The sequence below is a fragment of the Xyrauchen texanus genome, chromosome 29 (genome assembly GCF_025860055.1).
Source record: "Xyrauchen texanus isolate HMW12.3.18 chromosome 29, RBS_HiC_50CHRs, whole genome shotgun sequence".
In the NCBI taxonomy this organism is placed as follows: Eukaryota; Metazoa; Chordata; class Actinopteri; order Cypriniformes; family Catostomidae; genus Xyrauchen; species Xyrauchen texanus.
Window position 1 is genome coordinate 14,954,475 of NC_068304.1, and position 25,313 is coordinate 14,979,787.

General features: G+C 37.9%; 1 protein-coding gene across 3 annotated transcripts in view; it reads right to left on the bottom strand.

The window, feature by feature from the left end:
- The window catches only part of LOC127622967 (SLIT-ROBO Rho GTPase-activating protein 1-like), a 134,255-nt gene that overhangs the window by 42,904 nt on the left and 66,038 nt on the right, over positions 1 to 25,313 (bottom strand). For all 3 annotated transcript variants that reach the window (XM_052097179.1, XM_052097180.1, XM_052097181.1), the window contains exons 4-11: positions 24,652 to 24,714; positions 17,678 to 17,860; positions 16,066 to 16,194; positions 12,132 to 12,353; positions 10,706 to 10,807; positions 2,677 to 2,874; positions 1,964 to 2,048; positions 1,097 to 1,124 (exon numbers count right to left, since the gene is read on the bottom strand). In XM_052097179.1, coding sequence (XP_051953139.1) covers positions 1,097 to 1,124; positions 1,964 to 2,048; positions 2,677 to 2,874; positions 10,706 to 10,807; positions 12,132 to 12,353; positions 16,066 to 16,194; positions 17,678 to 17,860; positions 24,652 to 24,714 — 1,010 coding nt within the window. The remainder of the gene's footprint in view (positions 1 to 1,096; positions 1,125 to 1,963; positions 2,049 to 2,676; positions 2,875 to 10,705; positions 10,808 to 12,131; positions 12,354 to 16,065; positions 16,195 to 17,677; positions 17,861 to 24,651; positions 24,715 to 25,313) is intronic.

Consider the following 25,313-nt stretch of genomic DNA (forward strand, 5'->3'; position numbering starts at 1 on the left):
AATAAATAAGCTTTAAAGGGAAAGTTCACCCAAAAATGTAAATTCTCTCATCATTTACTCACCCTCATGCCATCCCAGATGTGTATGACTTTATTTGTTCTACTGAACAGAAATTAAGATTTTTAGAAGAATATTTCAGCTCTGTAGGTCCTCACAATGCAAGTGAGTGGTGACCAGACCTCTGCAGGTCCAAAAAGCACAAAGGCAGCATAAAGGTAATCCATAAGACTCCAGTGGTTTAATCCATGTCTTCAAGAGCAATCTAATTGGTTTTGGGTGTAAATGTAACCCCTTCTTCACTAAAAATCTTGACATCAGCAATCTTCTTGTCAATCATGATTTCAAGCTCAATTACAATTTATTAGCTCCATCTGGTGCTCTGCACATGTGTCAAGCACTAGGAAGTGTAATCGAGCTTGAAATCATGATTGCGCCTATAGACTAGAAATCTAGAGTTAGATTTTGGTAACTTCTCACCGAGAACTGACTGGATTGCTTCAGAAAACATTCACACTGGAGTCATATGGATTACTTTTATGATGCTTTATGTGCTTTTTGGACCTGCAGAGGTCTGGCCACCATTCACATGCTTTGTATGGACCTACAGAGCTGAAATATTCTTCTAAAAATTTGTTAGAACTTAATTTGTGTTCTGCAGAAGAAATAAAGTCATGCACATCTGGAATGGCATAAGGGTGAGTAAATAATGAGAGATTTTTCATTTTTGGGTGAACTTAATTATGATAGACCTCACCATTAAACAGACCTACAACATGGATAAAACAAAGGCTATGATATGATATACTGTATATTATGTGTGATCTGGGTTCCAGTGCATCAGTTAATTGTTTGACCAGTGTTAAAGGAAAGAGATTCATATTGATTAAATTATACTTTTTATTCTCATAATTATTTTCCTTATGTCAAAACCAAAAGAAGCGTGGAATTGATCATCATATGTAATAAGTATAGCAAAATTCAAGCAAAGGTACTGTAGTATGGCCCCCGCCTTGTAATCTTTGGAAAAAAGCTTGCCATAATGGAATATTATTTGACAATGTAATGCGTTTTTGAAAAAAAAAACGAAAGATTTTACCTTGTGGTTGCGTACTCAGGCCGGTAACCTGAAAGAGAGAGAGAGAGAGAGAGAGATGAAGGACAGGTTCTTTAGAGTCCTTGGGGAAGGTGTTATTTATGCTCGGTAAAGCGCATGCAGTTAGCCATCTGTCTAGAACTGAAAATCCACACATTCACACCTTTAGGACATTGTTAGGTTTTATAGAGTAATTCTACATTTCCAAACTGCTGCAATGGTACTGTAGCTGTCGAATTTTATCAACAAGTACCTTGTTTATGGATAGAAACAATAAAATATCTAATTGTCAGAATCCAGCAAACAGACTAATGCCTACAATATTTGAAAAGAAACAGGCTATGGTTGATTTTAATGGAATGGAACACGGTTTCTGACAGCTTTGTCAAGCCCACCCACACAGCACTCAGCTCAGCGGCCCCTGAAAATTCAGTCTACAATGTTCACAATAGAAGTCTGAAATGCCCCAGGCTCCAAAATATGGAGAGGCACTGGGTTCAGAGGGTGCTGAGCTTATGGGATGATGAAGAGGGATTATACAGTAAAGAGCTCCAATGATGTTAACAAGACAACACAAATAAAGAAAACATGTAAATGTTCTTGTTTTCCCTGTTTTTAGACAGATATAGAAGACTGTGACAGGAAAATATTAGGACAATATTGGCTCAACGTGTCAGGAGCATGTGCACTAACCAATGTGCCATGGCTCCAACAATCTAATTTTCTTCAAAATGAAATAATTTCCTAGTTATTGGCCATGAGGATTTGGATCCAAATTTGTTATGATACATATAAACACTATATAATTCATAAAGTACATATACTCTTAAAATAATTATTCTATCCATGCAGTACAAAGGCAAATGGTACCATCACCGAGGGTCCTCTTCAGTAGATCATGCTTTGCCTGGAGTTTAGTAATGAGATTGCTGCCCTCCAGATACTCTTGGAATTTCTGTGAAGAGACATGATTGAGACCTGGATGAGTCCAGAGGAATGTGACAGCAGGCCGACCTTAAGGTGCTATAAACATTTTTTTCATGGAAAAGTATGCAAATATTTTCCTATTCCCTAAAAGATATCAATTAAATAAATGTCCTGAGATATTTCATTGGTCTCCGTGACAGCCGTAGACTTTGTAAACAGCAAACAAATGTGTGTCCACGGACCATGAACATTGACGCTTTTCACCTGTCAATCATTTTTGAGAGTTCTCTCGTTCTCCTGTTTGAAGCAGATCATTGAGGCTATGATTCATAATGTTAGTCAGTTGTTTGCTGCTATTGTGCCACTGTTGAATTTGACAGCCACGGGAACAAACAATGCTGCACTTTTGCTCCGTTTTGGTCTCAAAATAACCTATAGAGGGTGGGGTATTGGAATGGGGGCGTGGCAAATTCAAAGGCTCAGTCACGTGAAAGCTTCAGAACATTAAAATCACTTACAGCAACTTTAAGCACACAGCCGAGGGATTTTCTATCACAAACAAAACAGAAGTTGAAAACCTAACTTTATTTATATCAAGCCTATTCCTTTGAATATAGCACCAGATCGAAATACACTTTCATGATACATAAACAGACCATAAAATAGAACTGTTCCGTCTCCTGCTGGTTGGCGCGTCTCTTGGCGATGCTCGGCTTGCTGAGGTAGGTTTCTGACACTATGGACTTGACTGATTCATTTGAACGGCTATGATGGAAGCATTCTGACACATCGTAGTCCTCGATGGTAACCATGTCCTGAATGGTAGTGAGAGTGGCTTCTGAGGTCTTCTTGATCTGAAATGGAACAAGGCCCTGGTTCAGTAGGAGTTCTGCATGTTTTACATTAAGATTACAGACAGCACTCAAAGAAGGGAAATCTGGTACATAAAACCATATATCAAGTTTCACATTTGTAGGGATTCACATATATAACTTTGTATAATGCCATGCAACTTAATTTCAGAATATTTCAGGAATACTGGGCTTTCAGTATAAGTATAATTTTTTAGAAAAACACATTAAGCACACAGGGAGAAACATTTCACCCTGACCATCCATACCTGACATGTGCACTATAGTCTTGAGCAAAACACCAGACCAAAGAAATCAATTTATATTGAGTGGAGAGGATGGCCAAAGGGGAACGTCATTCATTTAAAGGCATTGAGGGTTCATTTCTGGAGCTTTTCAGTGTCGGACATGCAACATTATCTTAAAATTATAAATGTCTGGGACTGTGGCGCTTTATCCCAGCACTATGAGCTTTGGAGTTCAGCAATGACACAACTCTATGGGTTACCTGAAGATCTGGAGTACCCTTATGAAAAATTACTCTTATTAGAGTTGTCAATGTAACTTGTTTTTCAGCATAACATGCTGAAAATAAATCTGTAATAAATCTGATAAATTAATTATATTAATGAATATTTAATTGGGATTACCATTTTGAATCAATTGAGAGCCCTAATTAAAACATATTAAACGGCATATAATAATTTATAAAAACGCACAAAATGGTGAGGAGAAAAACGATGGGGAAACAATGCTGAAAGCTTGTGCAATTGCTTAGTGGATGTATTTGTTCACCAGCTGAAAGAACATGCTCAGTGTGCAAGAGCAATTTTTTCTCACACTAACATCTTCCCACTGTCTCTCTCGCTCTCACTCTAACACACACACATCGTTTCGGTTTGCAAGAACACTGCAATCTTCTTGCCCTCTGGCTAAAATAACACTAACATAGACTCAGTGACTACCAGTGACTACCATCATGAAGTATCATGCCACATAAAACCTTGGCAGTTTCATCATACACAGTGAGCTTGTATCTCTCATTGTCCTGTTGGGTCGGACTGAATCATCCCTCAAATCAATGGTGCATGACATTTAAGTCAATTTAAGCCATTTAAGAGCTGATCACAGGTTTAAGATTGTCTCCTGCCTTTAATATCACTGGTTTGGTTTTGGTGACGTGATGTGGTTTTTGTAGATGATGTGCTGCACCGTAATGGGAAAGTGAACCTCAGTTGAGCCATAACAAAAGCAGGTGGGAAGAGGGGGAAGGGAAATTGCTCGGTTTTAAAGGCATCAAAGTAGTCAAATGAAATGACTTTGTGAAAACAAGAGGGATTTTTTTTAATAACACTAATACTGCTTGAAGAGCCCAGACCCTCCAGTGATTTTTTTTTAAACTGCAGTTGGGCAAAGACACAAATACTAGAGATAAGCAGGCCAAAAATAAAGATACTAAAGACAAAGTTGCTAAAAAATATAACAAGAAGGATAATGCATATTTTTTATAAATAATATATTTAGTAAAATATTCATTTCATTTGAGACATTTTTGTAAATTAGAACCATTTTATTTTTTGTAACTAACATTCTTCAGCTGAACAAATACATCAAATTCCAGTTCTACCTTCAAAGTGCATTGTTTGAAACATAAAATGTGAAACAATCAAAATGCTAATGGCATTAATCAAAATGATTGTCATATACTTTTCAAATTCTGTAAATACAATTCTGGCAATACCTCAACTTTTGTTAAATGAATATACTGGGCTCATTACATGTTAAGCTCAGTTGAGAGCATATTGATAACAACAACAAAAAATTATTTAGACTCATCCCTCCTTTTCGTTAAAAAGTTTAATAAAAAAATCAGTGAGGCACTTACAATGGAAGTGAATGGGGCCAATCAATAAACATTAAAATACTCCATATTTCAAAAGTATAGCCACAAGACATAAACATTATGCGTATTAACATGAGTTTAGTGTGATAAAAATCGCTTAATATTTTCCATTTAAAGTTCTGTCCAATTTAAAAAATGTGTTGCTATGATGTAATGCCGTAAACCCTAAAACTCAACTAAAAACAGCTATTTAAATGGCAGAAGAGGTAGGGTATGTTGGATGAATATAAATAGACTAAACTGTGTATTGCATGTAATTATTGCTCAATGGGGCAGTTTTAAATGTTCATGAGATGGATAGCCTGAGGGAAAAAAACGGAACTGTCGGTTCTGGTGCTCAGTGCTCTGTAGTGCCATCCAGAAGTCAACTGTTCAAAAAGGTAGTGGGCTGGGTGAGTGGGGCCCAGAGTAATTTTTACAGCCCTTTTACTCACTCTGGAAGAGTACAGTTCTTGAAGGGAGGGCAGGGAGCAACCAATAATCCTCTCAGTAGTCCAAAATAACCACTGAAGTCTTCTGATGTCCAATTTCGTAGCTGAACCAAAACCAGAGAGTAAGTGCAGAGGACAGACTCAATGACTGCTGAGTAGAACTGTATCAGCAGCTTCTTTGGTAGGTTGAACTTTCTCAGCTGGTGAAGGAAGTACAACCTCTGCAGAGTCAATGTGTGTCTCCAACTTCAGGTCCTGTGAGATGGTAGAGCCCATGAACCTGAATGACTCCAGTGCTGCCACTGTGCTGTTTAAAATGGAAAGAGCGGTCAATGTTGGGGTGTTCCTCCTAAAGTCCACTATCATCTCCACAGTTTTGAGCGTGTTCAGCTCCAGGTTGTTTTGACTGCACCAGTGAGCCAGCCATTCAACCTCCCTTCTGTATACAGACTCATCATCATATTGGATGAGGCAGACAACAGTAGTGTCGTCTGCAAACTTCAGGAGCTTGACAGAGGGGTCCTTAGCGGTGCAGTCATTGGTATACAGGGAGAAGAGTAGTAGGGAGAGCAAACATCCCTGGGGGGCACCAGTGCTTATCGTACATGTGCTGGAAGTGAATTTCCCCTATTGCAGTAGATGCTGCCTATCCATCAGAAAGCTGGTGAGCCACTGACAGATAGATGTGGAAACTCACACTGCTCCAGTGATCTATTGAAGTGATCTTTATTGTTGTGTAACAATGATGATCCAATGTATTTCTGTCATTGGTGGGGCATGTAATGTGTTGTCTGTACTTTGGCAGTTCACGGGTGAGAATAGCTTTATTAAAATCTCCCAGAACAATATTAAGTGAGTCCATGTTGTTGGTGTTCCGTGTCTGTGATCTTATCAGCGAGCTGTTGTAGCGCTATGCTCGCACACACTTGTGGAGGAATATGAACACTCACCAGAATAAACAAGGACAACTCATGTGGTGAGTAAAAAGGTTTACAGTTGATAAAGAGTGCTTCCAAATTAGGACAGCACATCTTCTTTAATGTTACATCTATACCTTGTTACATCTGTACACCAACTTTCACTGATGTTCCACAGCCTTATGAATTCCCTGATAACTGTGCGATGTGATCCACTCAGAACAGCTGAAAGCCCAACAGAGGCAATGCACTGTTCCAAATGGCTTCACTCAGCCAGGTTTGCACAAGGCAGCAGAGTTTGAAAAGTCCTTTGTTTGTATGGGTGAGATGTAGTTCGTCCGATTTGTTAGTAAGAGAGCGGAGATTCCCTAGATGAATACTCTACAGCGCTGTTTGAAAACCACGCTGTTGGAACTTGACCTGCGCGCCGGCTCGCTTCTCTCACTTGCGTCTCGTAGCGTGCTTAAACAACAAAGCTGTGTCCCTGACTAAAATGTCCAGCAAAATGTCAGAATAGTCCAAAACCTGGAAAAGATTGTCTGGTATGTGCTGCTAAATGTTGAGCAGTTCATCTCTGGTAAAACTGATTGGAAAAAATTACTAAACACAGGACAAACAAACAAAAACTACTAAATAATTGGAGAGCTCCACACAGAGGCTGCCATCCATGGTGCCACAATGACTTTATTCTTCATGAACTTGCGGAGAAAAATAATGCTTTAATGAAATGTCTTTAATTCTTTCCTATGTTTCCATATACTGTATATGTACATTAGCTACTAATCTGCTAAGCGTTACATAATGATTGTTCATGACTTATTAATGAAACCAATTAAATTATTATTCAGTGAGCAGATTCTGGGCCAGCTGATCGGTGTTTCCATAGCTGAACTGGTTGAGCATGGCAAGCTAGCAACGCCTAGGTCTAGGGTGAGATTTCCAAACAACACACATAGTATATTAAAAAAGTATATTGAATGCACTATGATTTACTATGGATAAACGTGTCCACCAAATCCATAAATGTAATAATTGTAAACTCAAATTCAGAAGATGAACTAGCTACTCAGGGTAATTAAAGGCACTGCAAAAATATGTTTTAGCACATTTGCAGTGCTGTGCCAATCAAGTGTTAGCACTAAAAGAAGGGCCCAATAATCAGTACAAAGGCAGCCGAGAAGGCCGCAATCATACAATCAGTGATTCACAAGGCTTTCACAAAAGCTTTTTGATGTGCCTCCCAAAGGTTTTTCTGCACAAACAGACACTTCCTACAGTGAACTGTGCAATGCAGTAGGGTTTAATGTCTGATGAAAACTGAATTTTCATTGAAGAGAGAGAGGAGGTAGGGAGAATAGGAGAAAGATAAGGGAGAACAAGAGGTAACACTGCCAATATTCCTCCAACAACTCCAATCTCATCCTAATCTCTATTTACATTATTCAATTATGAGCTCTAGAGGAGAAATGGAAAATGGAGGGGATGACAGCTGGATAATTTCTGAAGAGAAATTAATGCATGAGATTGCAAAAATATACTTTTTCTTCCCGTGTGTGTGGCAAAGCCTATCAGGAGGATGAGTGCTTTATAGCTGTATTAGTATAAAGCATAAAGTATTTAACAGTTCATTTCTTTTGTCCTCTAAAGCAGTGAAGGTTCAAGGAAACAGCTGCACAAAAAAACTTGACTTTGGTGTGTATCAACACTGTATTCTGTATCCTGTGAGGCTCTTAAACAGACCTTGAGGTTGATATCACATGTTTGAACCAGGAAGTGCCCTGACCTCATATCCACTTAACTTTCCCTTCCTTTCATCCTGGTTAGTAGTCCAGTCAATATAAAAACTCATCATTCATAGGCTTTGTATTCTAAGTAACAATGGACTGTACTAGTCATAAACCAATATCTCAATCAGTGCTATTAATCGGGCGATATTTGGAGATTATCAGTATTGGCATACAACCATGCTGTTTGGCTGATACTCAAGGATACTTCCTTCTTATGTCAGTTCCTAAATCTAGCTCCCGAAGCCTTGTCAATGGATAATGCACATGGTCTTCATAGATTTTTATGTGAAATTAGAGTAAATATATTGTGTAAGATAAAGGTTTTTAGCCTTTTGTGTATATTTTATTCAAATAAAAAATTAGCTTTTGCATAAAGAAAATGAATCTTGGGGCCTGGGTAGCTTAGAGAGTGTTGACGCTGACTACCACCCCTGGAGTCGCGAGTTCGAATCCAAGGTGTGCTGAGTGACTCCAGCCAGTTCTCCTAAGCAACCAAATTGGCTCGGTTGCTAGGGAGGGTAGAGTCACATGGGGTAATCTCCTTGTGGTCGCTATAGTGTAGTTCGCTCTCAGTGGGGCGCGTGGCGAGTTGTGCGTGGATGCCGCGGAGAATATCGTGGGCCTCCACACATACTACATTTCCGCAATATCAACAAGCCACGTGATAAGATACGAGGCTTGAAGGTCTCAGACGCAGAGGCAACTGAGATTCGTCCTCCACCACCCGGATTGAGGCAAGTCACTACACCACCATGAGGACCTAGAGCGCTTTGGGAATCGGGCATTCCAAAGTGGGGAGGAAATTAATTAATTAATCTTCTTTCTTGGACTATTTAATTAGAACAAATTACTGCATTGTGACATTATTTTCATGAAAATTTCCCCATCTAACTCTCATTAGCGTAGTAAAAAACTATTCAAAGGAATAGTTCACCCCAAAATAAAAATTCTCTAATCATTTACTCACTCTCATGCAATCCCAGATGTGTATGACTTTCTTTCGTCTGCTGAACTCAAATTAAGATTGCTAGAAGAATTTCTCAGCTCTTTTGGTCCATACAATGCAAGTGAATGGGTGCCAAAATTTTAAAGCTCCAAAAATCACATGCGTCAGAATTTAAGTAATACATAAGACTACATTGTTTAAATCCATATCTTTAGAAGTGATGTGATAGGTGTGGGTGAGAAGCAGATCAATATTTAAGTCCTATTTTTACTATAAATTCTCCTCCCTGCTCAATCTCCACTTTAACTTTCACATACACATTATTCTTGTGTTTTTGGTCATTTACATTCTTCATGCATACCACCCCCCTACTGGGAATGGAGAAAAATTTCTAGCAAAATAGTACAAATATATTGGTCTATTTATCACCTACACCCATCATATCACTTCAAAAGATATGGATTTAAACACTGAAGTCATATGGATTACTTTTATGCTGCCTTTATGTGCTTTATGGAGTGTTACAATTTTGGCCAGCAATTTGGCCAACAATACTGAAATATTCTTCTAAAAATCTTAATTTGTGTTCTGCAGAAGAAAGTTATACACATCTGGGATGGTATGAGGATGAGTAAATGATGAGAGAATTTTCATTTTTAGGTGCACTATCCCTTTAAGAAATGTATTCTGTAATAAGAATCACAATTGAGAATAATGTGAATAATAAATATATAATAAAATAAAATATAACAAGCAGCATTTTGTTTTGATCCTGGAGTGAAATGTAACCTCCATATGTTGTCATAAGATTCACCCAACAACATGCGCTGTAGATTGAATATTTTCAATGCTGTATCAAAATACTGCACATCGCTTTGAGGCTTCGTTCTAACCTATATGACAACACAAGCTAAATCTGTGCTGTAGAGATAATAAATGGTCCACATCATGTGAACTTGAGGGCATTGGCAGTAAAATATTCTGATTGTGTCTGTGTATCAAATAATCTCTCTCTCTCTCTCTCTCTCTGCTCACAACCCTCTGTTAAAAGTGGAAAAGAATCCGCACAGGGCAGTAAAATAACTGGAACCAGATAAGATTAGGGCAGATTTAAGACTCTCGTTCATCTATGATGGACATGAAAATGGCGAGAAACTATGAAAGACTCCCCAATCCTCCTGACCGAGTGAGTGCTTTAACTACTGATTCAAATGTTGCAGCCTTGGAAGAGGCACAGATAATAAAACGTAAAAAAGACACCCAATGTCTAAGAGAAGAATAAAAGAGATGTTGATATTGAGAGAAGCCTGTGCGTCACTTGGGTTATCTAGAGGACAGTGAAAACTCTGCAGGGAGAGAAAAATTATTTCTTGTAAGTCTCTCAAAGCCTCTTTCACGATCAGCTCTTGCCAACTCAGTTAAGCAAACACTGCAAAGCTGTCTCACTCAAATGCAATAAGAAGATATGGGAAGTGTGTTCCTGGACTTTGTCTAACTCAAATTCAATTATGCTCTTCAGCCGTGGTCATCATCTGATAGAATTGTTATTTAGCAGACTCTTTTTACCCAAAGCTGCATGCTGACTATCCTGAAAAGTCTTTGGGAAAACTTTTGCATTCAAGGACACCTGGGATGTCTTGCACCATTATTAGAATAGCAGTGCCATTATTAGAACTACCCAAAATAACAAGTAAAAACAAAGCAAAATGTGGTTGGTCTCTTTATATGTCGGTTACACAGTCTCTTCCATTCTAAGTAGGCAGTTCTGGCCCAGAGTAAGCTGCAATGTGGATCATACCTAATGACGCAAGTCAAAAGTCTGGCTACGCTTGACCAAAAAGGTCCCTTACCTCCTCGTTTTCAATCTTGAGAGTGGCCAGCCGGGACTGCAGCTGCTGGAATCTCAGCAGGAGTTCGGCCTGTATGGGAGGTTGGGCCGTGATCTGACACACCTAAAAAACAAGACCTCAAATTACAAGAGAGCTCCACTCTAATACTCAGTCTCTGCAGATCGGTCAATACATTTGAGAGTGGAAATCAACATGAAACATCATTCCAACCGATTTAACTCTGACATATTATGAACAAAAGGGATATTACAACACAGAAGGGGTGGTGGTGGGGGGGGGGGGTTACATACAGTATTACAAATTGATAGGATCATGAAAAGTGGAGCAAAGTGGTTAGAAGGGAGGGGTTTGTTTCAAAGGCAGAGCAAGTTATTACATTTTGATAAAAGATTACGAAGACAAACACTGGAATAATTTGCACTGATGAACTGTGAAAAATAATATCAGGAATGTGCATTTAGAAAGTAGATAAGGTCATTTTTAACAACATCCAATTAGGTAAGAGAAAGATGACTGCAACATTCAAGAATCTACTATAATAGAACAGAGTTTCCAAAAGGAGGAATCTCACCCCAGATTGAAACAAATAACTTCAACAACACCTGGTTTGCACATTATAATCGGCCCTTACAAAGCAAAACCCCATTGGTTTTTACTGACCGAGAGTGCAGGCACAACCACAAAAACAGGTTGTAAAGCACGCGCAGACGTGATATCAGTGACAAAATGGCTAATTAGGGAGCATTAATCCAATAAGCACTCTCTAAAAAAATGACACAAGGGTGAGAAATGCAATATGATATGCTCCAAAACTCGTAAACAGCAGGCTGGCAGCTGAGTCATAATAAAATAGGGATATGAAGCAATCATGACCACATCTAATTCAGAATTTCATTAACATGCTTTTTTCCACTCTGTATCCTGTATGACCTCATACACTTCAGCACGGGCTAAAACAAGATTAATGTTCAGGTTAATGGATGGGCCAGCAGCATGGGAGGTGCACTTGCATATCATTGTTTTGTCTGCTTTTAGGTATGGAATGTGAGGTGACAATGTTTAAGGAAATAAATCTACCTGCAGACCCTCCTCTCAGTATTAAGATGCAGCAGAACCAACGCACTAGGTGTCAACGTGGTTGCTATTTTGTGAGTCGCATGTGTGCGTGTGTATACAGTGGGGTTTAAAAGTCTGAGACCACACTGTAAAATCTGGGATTAATTTTAACAGAGTACATTTTTACACAATTTTGAAAAATCTAAAACAAAAAATTGCTAAGCTCATAACGTGTATTAAATGTATATTAAAATACAAAACAGAAGTATTTTCACTACTCAGACTTTTGGATTCAACTGTACTGTATATGTGTGTGTACACATATGTACAGGTACGTGGGCGTGGTGGTATGGCTTTGTTTAAATCTGACCTCATCTCCCATATGTGGTTGGAACTCAAATTTCACAGGTGGGCAGAATGCAGTAGGGTACATTTCCATGAAACGCTGCCGGTCACTACGGGGGTCCAGACTGTCCACGGCGTTCTCAATGATGTCCAGGCCTTCATGACGGGATGTCTCCAGGTTATATTCGGCCGAGAGGTAGGTGCGCAAAGCCCGGTTCAGAGAGGCATGGTACCCTAGATCACAGCACTATATGGGCAGAGAGGCAAAGAAAAGTGTCACCTATTAGTTACTTACTGTACCCTAATAAAATAAAAGATATTTTATAATCTCTCTATTACATATGCTGCCTTCAGTTCCTTCTAAAACGTTCCTACTTGAGGCCCCAGCATAATTCATAATAAATCGAAGTACGAATGGGTGTGAAGTCAATTAAATGAAAATATGGTGTTTTTTAGTTAATTTTGGTGGTAGCTCATCATCAGTATGAACTTTCAGGAAAACTTTGAACCAGCTGCTAAACACCTTCTGTTAGTTCACATTATTAATAGGTGTGGCCTGGAGCTCCACCTACTTTGAGGTGACAGCTAATTCCCTTTCAGTCAGTTACGATCAGTCAACATGAACACACCGGCGTGCAGAGTAATTAGCAAGCTGATGCAAATGTACCTACATCTGTATGATCGTTTGTTTAAAGACATATTCAAAGAACATGTCATGTGATTTATTTTTGTTTAATTAATCTACAATAGGAATCAAACCTACTCAAATACTCCAAGTGCCCAGTCACTTTTTTGTTTTATATGCTACTTCATGTGGTGTCTGCAGCGAAAGCCATTCACACATCTGCCCAAGAAAGATATGGCCTACAATCATTCTTTTGTCTGTTTTGTTCTCATTAACACTCTTTTATACACCCATCTTTGGTGGGTGTATAAAAAGGTAGGATGGGGAGGTAACCCCCCAATAATCAAAACAAGCAAGTTCAACCCCCCCCCCACCAATATTTATATACCATGATCAATGGAAACGTGTAAATGATTCATGCTGCCCTTTCAAGCCAAATCTACACCCTTAAGTGCCAGTGTCATCATAAAATACAACGTACTAGCACATGAATGAATGCAAAAGGTAAACATTACAAATGACACATTATCTAGTCTAGTGCACGTTTTATTACGTTAAATCATCGAGTAGTTAAACAGCTTCTTTTTCTGATCTTCTGTGAATTCTAATCATAGAATGAAGCATGAAGTCATTGATAACACAGTTATTGTCATATTAGTTGATGTGTAGTCTTGAGTGCCCTCATATTTAAATGTAAATGGTAAAATGGTAAATGGTCTGCACTTATATAGCGCCTTTTTAACCTTAACGGTATTCAAAGCACTTTACACTGTGACACATTCACCCATTCATACAACAATGGCGGCAGAGCTGCCATGCAAGGCACTAGCCTGCCATTGGGAGCAACTTGGGGTTCAGTGTCTTGCCCAAGGACACTTCGGCATGTGGAGTCATGTGGGCCGGAATTCAAACCACCACTCCTGTGATTAGTGGCCGACCCGCTCTACCAACTGAGCCACAGCCACCCCTCATATAAATGTTAATATGAACTCTAAACACCTCCCATAGTGTGTCTAAATGTTTGAAACAGTATGTCGTTGCTCAGTCATTTCAAACTTCTTTTTGGGTCTGAGTGAAGAATAAAGAAAAACTTCAATGTGATGTGTTCATATTTCTTGCTCTCTTAACCTCCTGAGACCAAGTGTAACTGCTGTGTGCATTTTCCATTTCCCTATTTGATTTGTAACTAGAGCACCTAATAAACTTATAAGTAATAAACTAGTAGTAAACAAATACAAAAATGTAAACAAAAATGCTAATTAAGAAAATTATTTTTTGCAGTGTCTTTGGCTCTCTCTTGGGCACACTTTCAGTCTCTCCATCAATGTAGGTTTCTCCAATTCTGGTGAGACAGCACAAAACGGGGTAGACAGTGAAGTAAACAGCTGTTCCAGCTCATCTCTGTCTGTCTGACTGTCTCTCTGCCTACATCTCTCTCTCTCTTGGTGACACAGCACACAGCAGAGAGCAAACACCGTTTCTTATTCAGTCATACTTTCTCTAGCACAAAAGTACTAAAATAATCATTAAAGGAACCAGAATCATCTGACAAGCTCAGTTTCTTTCCTGTGTAATGTATTTCCTATTTAATCAAGACATATTGAAGGGTGTGTACCTTTTTATAATAACCACTCGGTTTAGTTATGATGAACCATTATTTGCTAATTGCTAGTAGGATATGGGTGACTTTAATGGGTGGAACATTCTCATTCTAGAGAGCATCTGATTGGACAAAATCTGTGTAGTGCAAGACGAGTCATCAATATGTTTGGTCTGTTTCCTGGAAGTGAAAGATTGTCAATTTCAAATGTGTACCTGCAAAATATACAGGGAAAATTGGCAAAAAGTTAGATTTAGTCAACTTTTAGGATTACACTAGAAAAAGTATAGATGGCCTCAAAGCTAATAGACATGGAAGGAAACTAATATAACTAACTCTAATTTAGATTTTTTTTAAGTGGAAATGGAATCAGAGCCAGTATCATTCAATTCCTTTTAATTTTTGATCCCTAGACATGTGGAGGTATCCATTTGATAGCAGCAATTGGACACAGTGGAAAAAGGACTCGGGATGAGATAACAATTAGACCATATCAAATTCTTTCACCTTCAATGCAACATTTAAAAAAACTGACTACGCAAGCACATCGCTCAAACACTCCTCTCAACCCCCTGCAGAGAAGCTTTAGTTTCGTAGATGAAAATAATATTGCTGGATGCTCACCATTATAAATAAATGATGCTGACAGGCTAAGACAAAATTCAGGCTCGGATGTACGATACTGATCAAGCAGCAGCACTGAGTGAAATGTAAAAGTAAGTACATTATAACAGACACTGGATAATCTAAGTGTTTTTCAAGCAGTGTGATTCACAGAAAAGTGGGTGTTTAGGCCAAGTGTAATGTCCTCTCCTTTCATGCTAAATACAAGGTTTTCGCTATGTCAAGGTATAGACACTTATATAAAAAGTATGGAAGTAGGACAAGAGTCCACTCTAAGAAAAATACAGTATATACTTCTCTGACAGTACATGGCATTAAAACACCAACTTTCTTTTTTAAATGTCTTAAATTTCATCACTTTGGGCCAGCTGGAATGATAGAAAACATTTTAAAAAGGGGCATGATTTCAACGCACAGTAGAAAACCTGGCACAGCTCAATATGGGGTCAGTGGTGTGGTGCTGTATATCTCTACCCACATGTCTAAACCACCACTATTACCTTTGCTTCTTCTATACGAAAGCCGATCCATTCCACATACTGTGCCCAGTTTCACAGGGACTACAGCTCTACTCCAAAACTTAATGAGCTGCCTATTTAAAGCCTTCCTGATCTGTCACTTATGAGGTTATATCTTAGTTAGGCTGCTCCCTTAGAAGGCAGCTGCCCATTGTAAACTCATCATTCTATCTCAGACCAATCTATTCAACAATAACATCATAGAGTGTCATCCTATAACAGGTTTGAATGGTTGTTTGGAGAAAAAGTGCAATAAAGAAACTCCAGTATACTTTTAAAAACTTCTCATTCCTGTCAGACACACCTGCATTTGGATTCTTAAGACCTTAAACTTGAATGCAGTGTTGACAGAGCTCTCGGTTGGAGTCTATACATTCCCTTCGATCAAAGCAGGCAAGTAGACAAAGAAGCACATTCAGCCGGGCTTCCTCCAACAAATCCGTGAAAACGGCAGACGTCTTTGTCATATTTAGCCTTCCCAGCAGACTTGAGGTCAGTTTGAAATTCTATTTATATCTGTCCTACTTGTCACACAAAGTTTCTTCGTCTAATGAAGAATCCCTGCACCTACTTTTTTTCCTCTGGTACTTACGTCTATTAAGTCTGACAAGTCGTGAATGTAATATTTGAAGATTGTAGCATTAGTAGCTTCGAGCGTCAGCAGGTATTCGTTCCGAGATTTGATCGACTTCAGCTTGTTCTCCGAGTGCTTGGCTTGTCTCTGATGAGAGAAAGAGAGTGCAGAAATGGAACAAACAATATAAGAAAACTGGTTGAAATATAACTAGCAAAACACTTTGAGCACACAAGCATGCCATTATCACAAAGTCTGTTCTTTGAAGATCTCTTGTGAAATCATACAAGCATTTAAATGGCAAAGAACGGGAAGTACTGTATAAAGATGGCACTAAACTACAGGGCACAACTACAGTGGGGTTCAAAAGTCTGAGACCCCAAGTGAAAATGCTTTTATTTTGCATTATTCTAATTTTACAAATTATAGTATCAGCATAACAAATTCAGTGAAAAGCTGAACTGAAAAATTAACATGAATTTCTTGGTATTTGGTATGTTTCCCTCTGCTTTAATGACATCATGCATTAAAGCTGTCATGGACTCCACAAGTTTATGCAAAACCTGATGATCCATGTTATTCCAGCCTGATCTGGGAATGTTTAATTGAGGATCTTGTGCGTTTCAATGGAAACAAGGAAATCTGAACTTTTGTACAAACGTAATTCTCATTCATTATACATCATGACATTTCTTTCTTTTTTTTTTTTTTATACAAAAACTTTAAGTTTAAATGTAATGAATCTCTAATCTCTTACCCCACTGTTTAAAATAGGCTTACAGATCAAGTTTAGCTCATTTCCTGTTTCTTAGTACTAACATACAGATCCATGTTGGTCATCTAACTAGAGTAACTGAACCACAGACAGTGACTCATTTGAACTTCCATATTTTAACCATTCCTCAATGCCTCATTCTAGAAAGCATCAATGGAGAAAACAATTCCACATCTGTTAAATCATTTGTCATGGGCTTTAACAGAAAACAGATCAAATATGAGCATACAGCATGGCCTATACTCTGGGAAAACAGGGCTCAGGGATGGATTCCATAAAAAAAAAGATCTAATGCATTAAAGCACAGCTCCACAACTAGTGGAATGAACTTTATTCATATTAAATCACAATTATAAAACAAAATATATGAAATATTTGTAAAAGACCATTTCTCACATCAATTAAGAACATGAAGATGGGTGAATCTCATTTAGAAATGTCTGGGTCATACTTTATTGCCTATTGTCTAAGATTTCCCATAGACATCTTAAAAAAAGGTCCTAAAATAGGCTTCAATTCCATTAGGCAAATTATATTTCTTCACATTTCTTTGTGAGATTCACTGATGTATATTCTTCAGAAATTTGCTTCATTTTCTTTATGCTAAATATATTTTTTATATTTTAAAATATGATCCAGACATATTTTGAGTTGTCATGCAATTTACCGAGAAGGGCATTTTCAATCACATCATGCTATATACATTTTATATTCATATTTATGGAAAACAACACAACATGATGTTTGAGTTCTTTTCGATAGTTGCTTTCGAGTCCTCATCAACTTTCAAGGGTTTCATGGTTTAGTTGTTATGAACTAAAGATTCTAATCTAAGTCTTTTTCTTAGTCATTTACCTTCTCCTTCATCTTCTCAATCTTCTTGACAGAGCTCCGTCTCTGGGGTCTGTCCTCTAGCCGGATGTGAAAGACCGGATCACCAGTGCGTCCAATCTGTTTCTCCTCCTGCTTCTCTGCCTCTTTCAGCTTACTCTCAGCACTGATGCTCTCCGTGTGATACATATGGTAGGTTTTCATCACCTGTGGGACCCAAAGGTCAGAGGTCAAAGTTCAATAACAGTCAGCTGAGCTCTAAAGAGATGCATGAATTGATTGACATAAATTAATTCTATTCTCAAGAGAAACAGCTTTTTGTATTCCTTTGTGTGCAAAAAAGTACCATGTTGAAACTGTTTTAGACAGAATATAATTACATCATTTCTATCCCTGAGATACCCTGATTTGCATCTAGACTACAATCAAAAGAAAAAATCATATTTACTCCTGTTGTTGCAAACCTGTATGACTTACTTTCTTCAGTGGAACACAAAAGGAGATGTTAGGCAGAATGTTAGCCTTAGTCACCATTCATTGTATGGAAACATAGATGTTATGAAAATGAATGGTGACTGAGGTTTCATAAAAGAAAATAAATCATAAAGGTTTGGAAAAGCATGAGTGAGAATTTTTACTATCCCTTTAGGTAGGCCTTTAAAGAGGAACCACTTTAAGTTCTCCTCTCATTTATTTTTCTGACCATTATGGAAATGCTAGACTCTTAATGGGCCATGGTGGAGCTCATACTTTCACAAAAAAATTCCCTCAATTCTACTGGTACTGACAGAGCGATAAAAACAATTACACTGGGAAGAACTGTTTAAAGTATGTTGGCAATTGCAGTTACAAATGGCATACTTATTGTGGTCTCAGCATTTGAAGTTGGGATAAGATAAAGTAGTTTAACACCCACCCCAAAAAATGCACACAATAACTTTAAACAATCAACCAGATGCAGTAACGTTTTCACTTTTTTTTTTACCTCAACAATTAAGGACCTCACCAACTTCTTTTATCAAACTCTGAGCCTTATAGATAAAATACAATGTATAGAGTAAGAGACTCCAATATAGAAATGCAATTAAAGTGATGTGAAGGTGTGTAACAATAGTAAACATTGTTCAGACGGCTTTGAGTCATTGTTTTGGTTAGATGGCTATTACTCATTCAGATGAATTGTATAACAAGCATTAGGATATGACTCTGAGTGCATGAGACCGTCCTAATAAGCTAATTATGCCTTAAATGTCATACTCTTCATGAAGAGGGAGTACTTAAATGACACTAAAAGCTTTGACACAATGTAATAGATGTAACAGTGGCACTTTGTGATTGAGCATCATAACCAACCAATATTCCAGCAATGACAGTATAGGACTTTCTTCTCTTCTATTCTTGTGAAATTATATACAGCCAGTATTTGATAAAGAAAGAAAGAGTTGAGTTTGAAGTGGATGGCATACATTTCCTTAAGAAAATTTCTGAAGTGGTGTTTGCCAATGAAAAACACAAAATGAAATGTTCCATACAATTAATGTGAATCACCATTCACTTTAATTGTATGGAAAAGGATGCAATGGAATTGAATGGTGACTGAGACTGTGAGTCCCAAACATTCTGCTGTTTGGGTTCAACCGAAGAAAGTCATAAGGGTTTGGAACAACAACAGAACTTTTATTTAAGGGCGAACTAGCAGAGATATCTGACATTATCTAAATGTCTTAAATGTTCACAGACCACATCGCAAGGACTGCCCGATTGTGCAGAATTGCTCTGTACAACATCAGGAAAATCAGGCCCTTCCTATATGAGCATGCCACACAACTCCTCGTCCAGGTGCTTGTGCTATCCAGGCTGGACTACTGCAATGGTCTCCTGGCAGGCCTTCCTGCATGTACAGTAAATCCTCAGCAATTGATCCAGAATGCGGCAGCACGGTTGGTCTTCAATGAGTCCAAGAGCGCACGTCTTGCCTGTCTTCATCAAATTACGGTATGGGTATAATATGGATCTATGTGTCCACCAGGGGATTGCGTTCTGAGGGTGAACAACGCCTCGTAGTGCCATCTCAAAGAAGCAAATATATCACTGTCCAGGACTTTCACTTCAACGGTTTCTCACTGGTGGAATGACCTGCCAAGCTCCACCTGAGCAGCTAGTTCTCTAACATCCTTCATAAAGCATCTAAAGATACAGCTCTTTGTGAAGACTTGACCCAATCCCTTTAGTGCACTTAAAATTCTTTATTTAAAAAAGTCTTAGTCTTATTAAAATTAATAAATATATAATAAATAAATCTCATCCTCCTCGCTAGGCGTACTTCTCTAAATAATTTTGAAACTTGTATTACAGCACTTGTGTAACTACTTCCTCCCTTGGTTGATTTGCTTCTGTAGTTCTCCTTATTTGTAAGTCGCTTTGGATAAAAGGGACTGCTAAATGAATAAATGTAAATGTAAAACAAAAGAGTTTTTTATCCATCTTTGTTTCTGCAAGTATTTTCCCATTTATTTCTTCCTTGGGAATAAAAAAAAACAACAAACCTTAATAAAAGAGTTCTAAGCCATGAACCAAACCAACCAGATTAGAAGTGAATCATAAAAACTTTCATATAAAGGGGGAAAATATTTGAAAATCACACAACAACAATAAAAGGTACAAGACTGTACTTGCGGGAATGAACTACAATCCCATAAAGCATTGTGAATAGCATAACTAAAATTGAAAAAATAAATAAATAAACTTCTGCTTTAAAATAGTTGATTTTAAGTAAACAAACAATATATATATATATATATATATATATATATATATATATATATATATATATATATATATATATATATATATATATATATATATATATTAAGATTATTACAAAATATTCAGATAAATGCAAATTCTCTGATTGGTGGATTATTCTCTGCAAGATCATAGGTAGTGTAGTCATTTATCATAAATGCTTATTAAACAGGATTTTTGAAATAATGCAGACTGATGGCTTCAACAGAAGCATTAACCATAGATTAACAACCTTGGTGCTCACAAGTAGGCCTGTTTTTACGGGTTTAGAAGTCACTGTTAAAAATCAATTCCCTTGATATGAATGAATGATTTGATTTTAATCTATAGTAATAGTGATGCTTTCCTTAGCAGCCACAACTAAGAAGACGAAGGGGAAAAGGTGAGAGGACAGCTGTTAGATGGCAAGAAATGAAACCACCAACAGTATGCAATTTTGCATGAAAATTATTTTAATGTTGTTTTTGTGTGTGTGTGTGTGTGTGTGTGTGTGTGTGTGTGTGTGTGTGTGTGTGTGTGTGTGTGTGTGTGTGTCTTATAAGCCTTGTTCGAAACCTAACTGCAACACTCAAACATTAAGCTCTGCTCATCAGCTTGAACTCTCTAGGAAAAAATCCATCTGCCTTCTCCTCAATCAAAGGTGACTGAGAACCACTGAGAAGCTGATTACAAGGAGTCATTGACGATTAGACCCCTGAAAGGAGGGCAGTCCAGGCCACAATCACTGTGGCAGTCAAGCAGCATTATAATTTATGGTACAGTAAAACCTCAAAAGGCAGCTTGACTATAAAACGCCAACCAAACTAAATACTGTACAGAAATATGTACAGTCTGAGCAGCACAGTCCACTGTTGTCCATGGATGTATAATAAGACACATGGGGTAGTATGGGCCACTTACTGGGCTGGAACTCTGTTTACATTTCTGCTTGTTTTAGATGGACAAATTTTAGAGTAGCACCAGACCTGTTATTTTACTGGCTGTAGTTTGCATGGAAGGTTTCTGATGCAACGGCCCCAAAGGAATGTTTCCCTCCAGAAGGCTAATTCAGTTCATAAGGGATGATACACTTCTTAACAGATCAAAGGAAGCCGTGGTGTGTGATCTTCAATGATTTAAATAAAATAATCTGGGCTGAGGTTGCTCACTGGGTCCCCATGATGGGGAAAACACAGATGTATTCACTGAAATGCTATGCCAAAGGACCAAAAAGCATTGAAGGTATGTAAATAAACACTTTATTGACTTGCCCTTAGTTAGTATACACTGTTAAAGAAAAAAACTAACAAAGATTAAGAAAAAACAAGACATGATGTACACAAACACAAATACGCAGAACAAGTTCTCAGTCAGCAGGCGTTCTAGAAAACCTGAGAATACATTAGAATCTTTTTAAGACAACAGGGGAAGCAACGGACCCATGATTCTGAGCAATTGCGCTAGGCCTGACAGCTACAATTAAAGTAGGGAATTAACTATTGATTATTGGTGGAAGCATTGTAATCTACAAAAGGTCAGAGTTGTGAAAAGTATGAGGAAAGTATAGGCAGTTTTATGTCCTGTTTGGTTGGGGAGACTCGCAAAGCAGACTTTTGACTAACTGACGTTAAGTTTAGCCTACTTTGCAACACTCGCTGTTCAGACCAAAAGTGTTCTTGCGCTAAAAAAGCTAGATGCAGTGCAATGAATAGAACAGAACGCAGGTGTTTTTAGCCACATTTTTAAAAGTTTATGTCCTCAAAAACTAGATGTTCTGCATGTAATGCTGAAAAACAGCAATACGTGGAACAATTGTAAAATATGGTTGCATAGAAAGACAATTAAAAAACATAGCAGAAAACGAACCCTTAGACAGGAAGCAATTGTTTGACCGAGATGTACATTTTCATGTGTTACCTGAAATCGATGATACCACAATAATAGACTAGCAAGAAAAAAACCTCATTCAAATAATGGCACAGTTGAGCCGTTCAACTAACGACTATACAGAAGTTAAATTTTAAACGTTTACGTTTGGAAAAACAAACTAAATTAAAATGCATTAAGACAAATTTTATTAACAAAATAAAAGTAAAAAAACTATGAATTTAACTTTTTGATACACAGTATATTATAGAAGTTGAAATTTACTTAAACTTCATTACATTTAAAGGGCACCTACTATGCCCCTTTTCACAAGATGTAATTTAAATCTTTGGCATCCCCAGAATGTGTCTGTGACGTTTCAGCTCAAAGTACCCTACAGATCATTTATAATTACATGTTGAAAATACCAATTTTGGGTGTGTCTTTAAATGCAAATGAGCTGGTGCTCCCCACCCCATATCCAGAAAAGGGCGGAGTTTTGACATCTCTGCTTTGGATAACTAGACATCATAAGCAATATGACTGACAGTCAAAATAGTGGTCTTCAGCCCTATATGTTTGAACCGGAGTCAGACACTGATGAGGGAGAGACTGGTTATTTGATAAAAGTTTTTTTTTTTTTTTTTAAATAAATACTTTTTTTTGCAACGATGGATGAGCAGCACACACACACACACACACACACACACACACACACACACACACACACACACACACAGACACACACAGACACACACAGACACACACACACACAAATGCTGTTACAACGTTCGCTATGCGCTATAACGGAACAACACACAAACAAATACTGTTACCATGTTCGCTATGCGCTATAATGGAACAACACACACACAAATACTGTTACAATGTTCGCTATGCACTATAATGGAACAACACACACACAAATACTGTTACCATGTTCGCTATGCGCTATAATGGAACAACACACACACAAATACTGTTACAATGTTCGCTATGCACTATAATGGAACAGCACACACAAACAAACATGAATGTCGGCAGTGTCCGTCAACAGTCGTGGGAATCTGCGAACGGCTTGTTCTGATACAGTGCTTATGATTAATGGGGATTAAAAAAAAGGACTGGGTGGATTTTTATCATTGTAGGGTGGTTGTGTACACACATTTATGTTCAAACACCACTTAAAAGTGAATTTTGTACAATAGGTCCCCTTTAAAAATGTTATTATAGTGATAACTCTAGACAGCTCTGAGAAAAGTAAAACCATTAAAACATTGAAAAAACTAAGGGTACATCCACATTAATCCAGATACATTGAAAAAAAAAAAACTTTTCATTTTCGAAATGTTCTCCGTCTAGACTGCCGTTTTCAAACATTTTCCAAAAGTTGCTCATCCACACTGAAACATATGAAAATGCTAAAATCCTCTTACTACACACGCGGAAATTGCTGTTCCATGTATGGTCTAAAATGTAACAATCCTGGTGTTCAGCCGCCGGACAGCAATTCTGAGTAAATTTCCCATCGCTTTTGAAGGAATGCAATATGAAGGTTGTACAAAGTAACATTTACCCTTAACAATCCTATTAGAGTAAATAGCAGGCGCAACAACAGGACTACAACATGGGCAGCCATCTTGATTGTTTTGGGTTGAAAGGATTACATGACTGCATCACATGAAAACAAATATGTCATCGTTTTCACATATCTAGTTTTTCCAGTCCACACTACAATGCGATGGTGTTTTCAAATGTATCCACTTGGGAGAGAGTCAATAACGCCATCTCAGTGTGGACGGAAGGCTAAATAAGAGAGAAAAATATGCGTTTTCAAACTAAAACTAAAGCGTGGATGCGGCCTAAAATTAAACCAAAACAAACAGCCTTAGCATGAAAATCAAACGAAAACTATACTAAACTGAAGACAAAACAAAATTTTAACTAAACATTTAAAACTATGATTCTATCCAGAAGTTGCACTAAGCTGGCCAATCAGAATGGAGCTTGCAATTTTTGTAAGTGTTTAGCATGTGTGTGCAATATGCTCAGACAAGCAGTGGAACAAACTGTAGGCAGTCTGTGGGCGTATCGTCTGAGGCTAAGACAAGATCCACTGTAGCCTAAAGCTATAGTTTCCAATATTATACAAGCTTGAATGTTTTCTGCTTTGAGGAGCTCACAAGAGATCATAGCAGATGGTTCAACTACAGTTTAACTGGTCCTATACAGCCTGTAGCTTCTCAAATGCCAACCGTCCTGCTTTTTTAAAATTTTTTATAAATATGTATTGACATGAAATTAGAAGATTCTGTCACAGAGAGAGGAGTTATCAATATGGTACTTACCGTATAGAGCTCGTTGAGGACTTTCATTAAATCCTCTTGCAACTGAAAGGTGATTTCTTTACTCTGAAGAGAGAGAGAGAGAGAGAGATGCAAAAACTAGATGAAGAGGCATCAACAATCAGGCTGCAATACTTTAAATAACAACATATGTGACAAAAATAAAGCTGTAAGCATGTTGTTCACACTGTAAACTCCAATGGTGTGCTTTGAACATTGAATGATATGCAAACTCCCAACAAATTACAGTGCACAGAACAAAGCAGTCAAAATATGCATGTAAACATGACTCCCTGGCCTTGATGCCAATTTAAAATGTACAAGCATACTACATCAAACAAACAATATACACACTCACCTAAAGGATTATTAGGAACACCATACTAATACTGTGTTTGACCCCCTTTCGCCTTCAGAACTGCCTTAATTCTACGTGGCATTGATTCAACAAGGTGCTGAAAGCATTCTTTAGAAATGTTGGCCCATATTGATAGGATAGCATCTTAGTTAGTTGATGGAGATTTATGGGATGCACATCCAGGGCACGAAGCTCCCGTTCCACCACATCCCAAAGATGCTCTATTGGATTGAGATCTGGTGACTGTGGGGGCCATTTTAGTCAGAATGGGAAAGAAAGGTGATTTAAGCAATTTTGAGCGTGGCAT